Here is a 12,111-nt window from a genome sequence, read left to right as displayed (position 1 = left end):
TTATTTATCTACATATTTATGTATGTATTTATTTCAAGAGCTTCTGTAAAAATCCATATTTCCCCCAGGGACAAATAAAATTCAGTTTATCTACCTGTCTATATTTCAGTGAAAAACACCAGTTTCTGCGGTAAATGAATGGATGCAATGATTGTTAAAAAAAATTACTTTGACTTTGACTGATTCTTTAAAAATTATAATATCATTTTCATCTAAAGTACATGAAGGTATAGTGACAAGAAAAACAGCATCCTGAAGTTTATGTCTGTTAATATATTTCTTAATCTATTGATTAGTTTGTTAATTTATTCCTTAGAATCTATTATCTCCTTTACAGAGAGTCCTTTGATCAGCTGTGCCAGCAGTCACAAAGCCTGAGTGATCAAGGCCTTGGTGATGGTAGAGAAATGCGTGCCACATCTCAGCTGCAATTAAGTTATCAGGGTCTTCTGAAAGGAGCAAAAGAGAGAGTGCGAATCTGTCAAGTTGCATTACAGGAGCACACTGTGTTTGAGGAGACACTGCAAAGCACATGGGCCTGGCTTAAGGAAGTGAAAGGAAGACTGACTGTTATAGACAACACTATTGGATCTAAAGACCTGTTAGAAAAGAGGCTGATTCAAGTGCAGGTATTCTAACTCATTGTTAGTAATTGCAATTGTTTCTTCCTGAAACACATTGAAATAAAATTATTTTCTGTTATATTCAACCAAAGTATAATCTCCTGTCTTTGCCCTGTAATGATAATTCTGTACAGCAACCATGATGGCTCTTTAAGCTTTCTTGAACAGAGAAGCATTTCTATACCTACTGCCAATATTCTTAACGACATCTTACTATTTTGTTTCTTAAGGAAATCCTGTTAATGAAGGGTGAAGGAGAAGTCAAATTAAATATGGCAATTGGTAAAGGAGAGCAGTCAATGAAGAGCAGCAGTGAGGAAGGTCAGAGAGCTATTCGTTCAAAGCTTCAGGAGCTAAAAGATGTTTGGGCCAGCGTCATCATGGCCTCAATGAGCTGCCACAGGTATTACAGTATGCATGTGCTTCTTACATGTTGTATTCACATAAGGTTTTTCAGTAAAATGTGAAAAATATGTTTAGAATTCCTGCACATACTCACACATAAGTTGTAAGTTCTAATTAACATAATATGCCTGTCTTTGGGATGTGGGAATAAAAGCATAGAACATGCATGTAAACCAATATGTTATGTAGGTTGGAGGCACCAGAATCAATCACACTGTTACTGTGCCATCATTTTTAATTCAATGCTGTTGCTAAATCACCCGATTATGCAAGATTAGTTTCTCCCTTTGGTGACTTGCTTCCCTTTCAAGATGTACTCCTGGTTTGTTCCAGTTACTCTTACATTTTACACTGATTTAGCCTATTCTGATACAACTTAGTTTACTTGTTCTACCCATCAGACCTTAGTGAGGTATTCGATCTTAATAGCATGGACATGTTTTCTGTAATATACTGTTTTGGTACTTCTTTGAGACAACTACTGCACTGCCTTTGTCTTATTTGATAGCAATCTTGTCCTAGTACAGGAGAGTCTGGCATACCTACTGTTCACCTTCTGTATGGTTAGATCATTGCTCTTTTACAATGTTGTCCATGAACCCTGTTTGGCATTAACTTCATTGTTGGTGTTAATGACGATATTACCCTTACTTCCGGTACTGGCCTATAATTCAGAATTCACTGTGAGGAGAATCTTCCAGACAAAAAGCAGTAAGAGCGATGTGGATTGCTCAGGGTTTTCTGCTTAAGTACAGTTATGACTCTTTTTTTTTTTGTTAATATTTTATGTTCTTTGTGTCTTTTTGGGAATATGAGAATATGGAGAATTTACGTTTAAGATTAATATTGTGCTAAATGTAACTGTTAAAATTATTTAAAAATATTTAGCATCTTATTTTGATTAAATTTTGTTGTACTTGGCTGCCACCATTTTGGACTTAGATTGTGAATGGTTGCTATCCAAATTGCTGTGCTACACTACTGTAGGTCACAACCCATGATGTCACTGTATGCAGAGTATTATGGTCAGGGGTCATGCACTTTCTGATTATCCAAGATTGGATAAAAACCTAAAAACGTTTAAGGGTGTATGCATTAGTTATAGTCTCTTTGGTTACAGAATTTATGCAACATCATTTTGACTATGTCCTTTTTTAATGATTTGGCTGCAATGAGAGATTCATGGTTTGGCCTTTGTTCATTTTTTGACTTACGCTTTCATCTCTTGATCTCTATTTAAGAACAATATCCCTTTGGTAAATGAAAGAATATATTCTTTTTTTTAATGCCACTTTATGCCAAAATTATTTACTTCTCTTGCTTCTGTTTTAGCTGTTTAGATTGGACTGTCACTCAATGGACCAGTTTCTTGGAGGAGAAAAACCAGCTGCAACAATGGATGGATTCAGTGGAGCAGGAATTGAGTGTACCATTGCAACAGCAACTTGGGATGAAGGAGAAAATCTCTCAAATGGAGCGGTACCGAGCTATCCTATCAGATGTGGAGAACCATGCCGCTGTACTCAGTCGTTTAGAGGACAAGGCGTCTGAAATGCTGGACAAAACAGGAGATACTTCTTTTGAGAGAAATGAACAGATAGAACTGAGGTCACAGTTTCATGACATCAACACTGTAGTCAAAGTGAGAAAAAGATTTGTTTTATTTAATTGAAGTTTAAAACATTTAGACAATGTTCTTATGCTAGCTTAGTTAAGTGTTATTTCATCAAGGAACTAAGTGCAATCAAAGAGAAAATATTTTAAAGATTTTTTGTACTGATTTGTCTTTGAAGCTTTACTGATCCAAGTTTTCAAATTGCACATGAAAAATATTTGTTTTTCATTTTAGATCTGGCTTTTTCTTTTATTTCTTTAAAAACTGATTATTTTGTAGCACTAATGCTAAACATGTGCATTAGTATTTATCACAGTTTTGTTTGAATTGGCTCCTATGTATATGTTCCTGTTTCATATACAGGATTTTGATTTGAAAGTTTTACTTTTTCATCTGTTTAAATTTTTAATTATCTTGTAATTAAACTTGTTAATTTTTTATGTTTTGTATAGTACTCAGTGATGTTGCTCAGTATAAAAAGTACTATAGAAAAAAAGGTTTAGCATTTGTTCTGCTTTTCAGAATAAGTTAAAGAACCTGGAAGAAGTAGTAGAAGAGCATAAGATGTACCATGAAGCCATCCGTGAGTTTGTTGACTGGCTTCACTCGGCAAAGGAGGAGCTCCAGCGCTGGTCAGATATGTCTGGGGATTCTACGTGTATGCAACGCAAATTGACAAAAATCAGGGTAAGGCCATTTTTATTGTATATATTGTTATGGAGAACAAAAATGACAATGACTTCTGTCTAGTTAAATAAAAGGTTCAATAGACAACCTTTGAGATTAAGCAGCCTATTTTCATGAAAACATTTAAGCAAATAAAATGTACATAATAAATAAAACTTAATATAATAATATAATACTGCAATTATATATTTAAATAAAATGCCCCTCAAATCAGGGGTGGTGCCAGTATTGGCCCGCATGGGCCTAGTTCCTCCCGCTTTCCTCATTGACCCACCCTGTAGCTTATGTTTAAAATTTTTTTTTCTTCAAATGAAAAGTAGCTTATACTGCATACATACATTTTAATACACATCTCTCTTAAGTAAAATATTAGTTGATTATAAACTTAGAACATAAAAGTTATTTAACTCTTTAAAAAATATTTGGAAAGCACATATATGGATGGCGATTATACAGATGTACATATTATTTTAACCAGTAGCTTCAACTTGGCCCTGTATGAGCGGGAGTAGATAGATGTGTGAATTTTTCTTTGTAATGGACTAGTGACCCATCTAGGACATTTTCCTGACTTTTGTTAATGCTGGCTGAATAAGCACCATGGGCACTGGCCTCCTGCAACCATGATAACTGGATAAGTGTCTTAGACAATGAAGTAATGTATGCTTAAATATGTGCAAATATAATACTTAAAGAAGAAATGTTCCTTAGGCATGCAATCATAGGAAGAGCATTATATAAAAATAAATAGTTGTTTTGGTGTGTAGCTAATCAGTTTAAATAATTCCTATTAAGAATGAATTTGAAATTTCACAGTAGATCATATTAAATTTAATCAGACTTTGAATTTTCTCAAATAGGTCCTTCATTTTATGTGGAAGATAAATTGCACACATGTTGCTGTGGCTTATGCAGTAGGTTGGGCTGGTGCTTTAGAACCCAGCATGTTTTATTTTTGCCCTCATGTGGGCAGCAAAGAATGTGAATGCTGGAAATGATCACTAGGTTTAATATTTCCTCTTTGTGAGGATGTGGTGAATAAGAATAGCACATAAGCAATAGTAAAGAAGTGGTGTCCATTACCAATATCTCACTTATTGAACAGATTTTTTTCAAGCACGGAGACTAAGAAAAGACTACAGCTAAGAAAAGTAGCTGTATTATTTTTATACGCCCCTCCCCTTTCATCTACAACACTAAAAAGTATTGATTTCTTACCTGCAAAGACAGACAGCTTGTATCTTTCTGAATCCCACAGATAGTAAAAATCAGGGCAACAAAAGACATATGGTTAGAAGCCAGGGGAAACTGCTTTCATCCGACCCTAATTATTAGTGTAAATTGAAGAAAATAAGCCTTGTTATGTTCATAATGTATTTTCTAGGAGGGATATAAATCTGCCCCACACAAAAAAAAATAATCTTTAGCCCCTTTTGTTTAACGCTTTACTAGTGTTAGTTACCGTAGCAACTTTCCATTGCAGGAATTGATTGACTCCAGACAGAATGGCAAAGAACGTCTAAACAGAGTGCAGCAGTCGGCCTTAAATGTGAAGAAAAATACCGCGCCAAGTAGCTGTGAGCTGATCGACAGGGAGACGGTTGCCCTGCTTTCAGACTGGCAGCAGTGGGAGAACAACACCCTGCAGACTCAGGGCAGTCTGGAAAGCGTGCTCAGTCAAATGGCCAGTTCTGAGCAGGAGTTTATTACCCAGGCCAACCAGCTGGATCGCAGTCTGCAACAGTTTAGCTGCAGCCTGAAAGAGTGGGATCAGAAGCTCAGCCAAGTGTCCGAGCGAAACAGCAATGAAGAGGTTTTGCAGGGCTGGAGGATTACAAAGGTATAAATATTCTCACTCTGTCCTTCGCACTTTTTTCTGTTGTTTTTTTGTATGGCCTCCTACACATCCTGATTCACCAGACCTCCTCCTTTCTGTTCTGGTTTTATTTAAAGCTGTCTTTGTGCTAGTACATGTGTCGAACTGTTTAACAAAGATGATTTTCTCTTTTTGCGTTTTGCTTTTCAGATCAGTTACGATTTCAATCATGGTATTTTTTTTCTATTTGTTCTATAAAAATACTCCTGATTACAAGTTAAGAAATAAGTGCAGGCAAAACAGAGCTCCTTTACCTGCCTTCTTTATCACTGAAGGTTTCATTGCACTGATGTTTTAACAAAAAATAATGTATTTCAGAAGGCAGAAAAAGTTATCTAAGAACTAGTTATAGCTGTAACTATTTATGTTTGTATTGTTCCCTGTTGCTCATAGAAGAACACTATTATCTGGGTTCTCCCTCTGCAGGTATTGATCTGTCTGACTTCATAGCAATTTAGTAGTGATGAGCAAACTCATCTGAATTCATTTCACCTCAAGTTTGGCGAAATCATGGAAATGTTCAAAAACTTCGGCAAACTCCAGCGAAATGCAAAACAGTTAATGGGGAAGGAGGAACTGAACTAGTTTTGAGCGGATAATAATTGTGCCATAGTCTTTTAAGTGCCCATGCACAGATTATTGTGGCCAAATATGTTATCTGAGCTGTGAGGTAGCAGTGCTAACCCTTGCGCCACATGCCTCATTTAACAAAAAACGCAGACAGAACAAATACCACAAATAAAATACAACAAATGCCTACAAACTAGCAATAAGTAAATAATATATTGACCATTGTGCCTGGGACACACATTAGCCAGCAGTGGCAGTGTGGGCCTGGCCCATTCAATTGTGTGAAGTTGTAGCTCAGGGCAAAGCAAGAATGACTTTTTTGTTTCCAGTATATCTGTGCAGATGTTTCACACTTTCTTCTTCTATCAAAAATAAAGAAGCACTTTGTAAGAAACAGGAAAAAAATTATACAGCACTGTTAAGTGGACAGATTGGGAGGAGTGGTTTCAGTGCATCTCAGTAGCTGAAACAGCATTTATTTTCCATGTGTGCTTGCAAAACAGTGATGGCCAAGTCAGCAACAATCCTATAGTAGGCATGCATGAATGTTCTGTTACAGCTCTGTGATGTCACATTGGCCTCACACAGCATTGTAGGGTGCTAGGAAAATAATGTTTGCCTAAGTCAGACGCAGAGCGAATTTCCTGGAAAATATTTAGGAATCAGTTCACTGGTGAACACGGCATATTCGCTGTGAAAAACACTTTGCCAAATTTCGTGGATCCACACTACTGTTTAGTATGACAAGTTTTAGTACTTTTGGTTGTAGTGTACTAATAGTGTGGCCTTATGAAGTTTATCTCACAAAATTATTATCTCATTGTTGCTAGGTCATTCCCTATCTGAGACTTAAGGCATCTTTGGAAATTGTGTTATAACCTCTCACTTTTAATTTGTCTTGAGGCAGTGTCGCACTGTCTTGAGAAGTCACTGGCCTCACCCTTACTCTCATACCTAGCTGGTTTAAATGTCAGTTTGTCAAATAAAATGGGTGGAAAGATGAATACCTGGGGAAGACAGCAGTGAACTTGGAGAGAACTTGGCAACCATCAAAAAGGAAGCTTCTTGCGTGGGAGCATCAAGTGGTGCACAAACATGGTGGGGAGAGACAAAGCAAAATGCTGTGCAGTGTATAATATAATATAATATAATATAATATAATATAATATAATATAATATAATATAATATAACAAACTGGTCAGTATTTAGGTAGTGATATAGAAGTGGTTCTGTACTATAAGTACTTGGGGTCCATATCAATGAAGTGGTCTAGTAATACAGAGGATCTACGCAAACAAGGCCTTTTCCTACAAAGAAAGGCATTCTTAAGTGATGCCACCTGTTATGATTTATGGTTGGTTCCTGCTTTCATCTTGATGCTACCAAGATAGGCAAAGACTCAACAAATCCCTATGCAGAAATACATGGTGGTTGGATCTATATTATAATGAAATTTGATCTGTTGCTGTTTGTATCTTTTTAGCTAATCTTCTGCTATGTGGCTTTGTGTTTTACTAGGATACATTTGAAAGTCTAGTAAAGGCTGAACCCATATCAGATAGCTTGAAGACTCAGTTGAATGACCTTTGCCGTTTCTCCAGAGACCTCAGCTCACATTCGGAGAGGGTGTCTTCATTAATCAAAGAATACAACAGGTAAAATGCTTTTTATGGAATACAAGAAGTGTAAATAAGGCAGAAATAAATCAAAAGCAGGTAATAATGTGTATCTTTTTGAAAGGTAAGTTTTTAAATTTAATAACACAAGTGGTATTCTAAATGTGTTTAACTGATGCTATTTTACACAGTACATTTTTTCAGAAAGTTATTTATTGCAGTATATATTAGTATTTTAACCTAGATATTTAACAGCAAGAATACACAAATGCATTTCATTGTGAAAATAAAGATTCTCTTAGTCCTGTAGAGCCTTTTCATTTTTAATTCATCCTTCAAGCTGTCAGGCACTTCAGCTCATTAAATGCCACAAATGTTAGGTAATTTGGTATCCCTATAAAGCTATCAAAGTCCACCATCTTGTTAATGTAACATCTTCTGTTATTCTAGCACAGTTTCCGTCACATACTGTATCATGTCTTTTGTTTTATGCAGTGGGTAGGTTTGAAATTTCAGTGCATATGAACCCCTAAAATGCTATTTGAAATATTTGTATTGTTGCATTGCACTCCGTCTGTTGCCATCAACATTTACTTTTTTACAAATTGGTGGTTGATACAGTTTTATCCAAATATTCACAAACTACTTGTGTTAGGCACAAAGTAAAAGAACTTTGACTAAAGAAAGGGTACTTCTCTGCCAGGATGTCATGACCCCATACCCATATTTAAGAAGTCTATAAAAAAATCAAACAGTATGTATCCAGAAGCCTTCTGTGTTGATGTGCCTTTTTACAATATTAAATTATTGCAGTATATCATTGTTTTTGTTTACCTTTTAGGTATTGGTCTTAACTATTTATTTAGGACTTTCAGATATTATTGTATAGCCGCAGAAGTGTGTACACTGACTACTTATTTGTTGATAGTAATCCACAAAGGGAGAAAATGAATCACGTAATTCTTAAAATAATTTTTTATTCCTAAGCTTTTGATAATTTCCAGGTGTCATCATTAGAGGAAAATGATTATTCATACAGGAATCAAAGGCAATATATAGCAAATTGGGGGGGGGGGGGGGGTGCAAGGCAGGGGTGGATCAGTGAGGTGGGGTATGGAGGGTGTTGGTCATAAAGTCTCTTTTGTTATTTTGTTATTTAGGTGTCCTTCTTTATAAGCCTGCATATGCTTGGTTCAAATGTCTGTTAATCGTATTATCATTTGAGAGCCATGATTCAGCCAGCTCCTGCGGTGGGTTGGCACCCTGCCCAGGATTGGTTCCTGCCTTGTGCCCTGTGTTGGCTGGGATTGGCTCCAGCAGACCCCCGTGACCCTGTGTTCGGATTCAGCGGGTTGGACAATGGATGGATGGATTCAGCTAGCTCTCTGGCACTTTTCGTATTAGCCTTGATTTTTACACCATGTCCCTGTAAAAACTTGCTATATATTGCATTTGATTCCTGTATGTGTAATCATTTTCCTTGAATGATGACATCAGGTAAGTTGTCGAAAGTTTATGAATAAAAAACTTTTTTAATATAAGTGATTAATTTTCTCCCTTTGTGGATTACTAGTTATAAATATGCAAACTGCATCACAGACCTTCGCTTACACGACTGCTTATTAAAACAGTTTTGAGTAATACAGTTTTGGTTAGTAATCAGTTGCTTTATGTATTTTTTATTTTCATATCTTTAATTGATTAAATGTCATTATTATGGGCATTTTTCTAACTTGTACTCATTGTATGCCATGTAGAAATTTGCTTAGCATTCTTATTATTCTGTTGTAAACAGACATCTTTTAAAGGCACAATATGAAATAAACTGTGTTTGTTTGTTTGTTTTATTACCTCTTGCGTTGATCATGAAATTGGTAGAGTGAAACATTCTTTGAAATTGCAGAATGTGTGGATGGAATCATTTCCTTCATCATGATTACCAAATCAGAATTTTTCAATACTTGCCACAATCCAAAAGCCATAAGTGTTACATCTTGTGTCACTGTTCTATCTTGTAGCCTTTGTCTGCGGGCATCCAAGGAGTGTCAGAATAAAGAGAAATTTCTGGAACAGAGATTTCGCCTCTCCTTCAGAGAGTTCCAACAGTGGCTTGTCAGTGCTAAGATAGCTACTGCCAAGTGTTTTGACATTCCTCAGAACATCGGTGAGGTCACTTCCAGCCTACTAAAAATTCAGGTAAATCTAAAATGTTGTTAAATGTACATGAAAATGAGCAGACATTCCTGCATACTTGCCTTACCATCCACTGTTTCCTGGAGCAATTAACAGAAATTTTGGGACACTTCAGTTTGTAAATTACAAATTGCTTTATTGGCTCTAGTTTAGTAACTTTTAGACTATTATGTGTGGGTGGTGTGGTTAATCACAAAATACACCTTTTCACTGTGTCCCTAACTTTTTTTTCTCAGTGGCTCAAATAGGCTACCATACATTCTGATGCTGTTGTAAAGGTGCAAAAAAAAGATAGCACAGAAGATGTCATGTGTGACCTTTAACATGTATTGTGTCATTAAGTTGGGGACTATGGGACGCTTGAATATAAAAGCTCCACAAATGCATTTGTATGTCAGCATTTTGCTTCACCACATTGAACCATTCATCAAATTTTGAAGCACGCACATCAATCCTGTATGATCCTCAAAGCAGCTTGTGCTGTCACAAGTAAATAGTAATTAGAAAACAAAGACTCTGACTTCACATTCCGAATATGATCATACTGCACCCTCCATCTTTTTGCTGGTAATGCAACTTGCGCACACGTCCCATTAATTCCTGAGGACGTGCTCAGAGGATGCGTCAAATTAATGCTGGAAACGTGTGGTAGTCATGATGCGTGCGTGTTCTGAGCGTGAAGTATAAACCAGCCCTTAGTTTTTCTAAGACATTTTAAATTGTGCTGTAGAATATGTTTAGACTGTGGTTAGGTGATAAGTACACATTTTTATACACAATAAAAGTGATTCATATTCTGTCTCTTGCATTATGCCATTTTTACACCCAGCTGGTGTATAGTGAAAATGAGGGCTCATCTTTGATGATTAAAGGCTGTAATGTGATGGTAGAGTTGACAGAAAGGTGTTACTACAGCCATAAGAAGTGACATATTTTTGATTAAGACTACAGAAATTAAAGTTATTTTATGACCAAGGTTAAATCTTCAAATTGCTTAGCAATGGCACGCAATTTAATGAATTTCAGGAAGGTGTCATAGTGGTACAGTAGTAGCCACATTAAATCCAACCATCCATCCATTATGCAACCCGCTATATCTGCAGGGTCACGGGGGTCTGCTGGAGCCAATCCCAGCCAACACAGGGCGCAAGGCAGGAAACAAACCCCAGGCAGGGCACCAGCCCACCTCAGGGTCCACATTAAATACCTCCTAAATTTAGCACTGCATGATTATACATTTTCGTATGTTAGATGTTAGATAATTATTCAGTAAACAAAAATTTAAAAAAAATAATAACACAATTTTCTGGAGTCAAAAAGTCATAGCCTAGCTTAATTATCCCTTAAACTATGAATAAATTAAATTTGTAAATATTTTTATGTGGTTAATAATTCTCAGTTTTAAACTTAAATGGTCTTTTATTCAGTTGTAATATATTTTGGAAGCAATTTATGAATACTGTGCCAAATGCTATACTCTAATTCACCTAATGCTGCCTTCCATTTCTTACCTGCAGGAGTTCTTAGCTGAAAGAGAGCTTGGTCAATGTAAGATGAATGCTGTTGTCTTTAATGGGGAGATGATCTGTAGCATTTTACCCACGGAAAAAGTGGAAACTATTCAGGTTAAAGTGACCAGTGCCCGTGAGGACTGGAAAAATCTGTTATCAAATCTGCATCAGAGGGAGGCTGCTTTACAGGTATGGTATAGACAAATGCCCTACAGTCACTAAGTCTTCATGACTTTCCATTTCTTTACTATTATCACTTTGTTAATAGAAGATTCAAATGTTTGTTAGTTTCATTTTCACGTGATTCATATAAAAATACATATAGTGAGTGTAATAAAATCATACAGATAGGTAAAGTCATATGTGTGCCAGAGTTTGGCAATGTTTGTAATGTTGATTAGCACGTGCAAGTACAATTTTCTCTGTACTCTGTACACGTGACAATTTCACCTTATAAAGAATAGCAACACATTCTACTGTATATCACTGAGTATCGTAAAGTTTAAAGTTTAAAATAACAATTCCATTACATGTATTACCATATAAAAGGCCTTTTGAGAAGGAAAATAATGAAGATTCATAAATATACAGAGTTAGAGTTCAATATCATTGACACCACCACACATTCACTTCAGAGTCACCTTAAGGCATTTTTGAAAAGATGTCTAAATCTGGCTGTTCTAGATGTCCTGGGGAGGGGGAGTATGAAATATGTTCTCTGGACTATGGTATGGGTTATCATCATATTTTAGGAAGAGGACTTGTCTTTTAATCACTAGTTGATTTGTGACCATCATTTAATTAAAATTACTCTTTTTGCCTTATACATTCTATGAGAATGTGCTCTTGTATTAAGTAATCTAGTTTTTTAAGACCTTTATTCATCCTGTGTCATACAATAATTGTGAATAACTTCTTTTTTGGAGCCACTTTTTCATAGTTATTATATCTAAACTTTCTCATGGGGAGCTTTCAGATAAATCATTTGAAAAGCGCAATAGTTAAGTATTACAG

The 12,111-nt window shown here is 36.0% G+C and overlaps 1 protein-coding gene across 7 annotated transcripts in view; it reads left to right on the top strand.

Annotated features, from left to right (window-relative positions):
* Nucleotides 1-12,111, top strand: part of LOC114648588 (nesprin-1-like) — a 360,492-nt gene that overhangs the window by 152,740 nt on the left and 195,641 nt on the right. For all 7 annotated transcript variants that reach the window (XM_051924543.1, XM_051924540.1, XM_051924539.1 and 4 more), the window contains 8 exons: nt 338-629; nt 854-1,026; nt 2,361-2,670; nt 3,166-3,330; nt 4,814-5,170; nt 7,296-7,432; nt 9,412-9,589; nt 11,104-11,286. In XM_051924543.1, coding sequence (XP_051780503.1) covers nt 338-629; nt 854-1,026; nt 2,361-2,670; nt 3,166-3,330; nt 4,814-5,170; nt 7,296-7,432; nt 9,412-9,589; nt 11,104-11,286 — 1,795 coding nt within the window. The remainder of the gene's footprint in view (nt 1-337; nt 630-853; nt 1,027-2,360; nt 2,671-3,165; nt 3,331-4,813; nt 5,171-7,295; nt 7,433-9,411; nt 9,590-11,103; nt 11,287-12,111) is intronic.

The sequence above is a fragment of the Erpetoichthys calabaricus genome, chromosome 3 (assembly GCF_900747795.2).
Source record: "Erpetoichthys calabaricus chromosome 3, fErpCal1.3, whole genome shotgun sequence".
Lineage (NCBI taxonomy): Eukaryota > Metazoa > Chordata > Cladistia > Polypteriformes > Polypteridae > Erpetoichthys > Erpetoichthys calabaricus.
The sequence above is the reverse complement of the archived record's forward strand: the minus strand, read 5'-3'. Positions and strand labels throughout refer to the sequence as shown.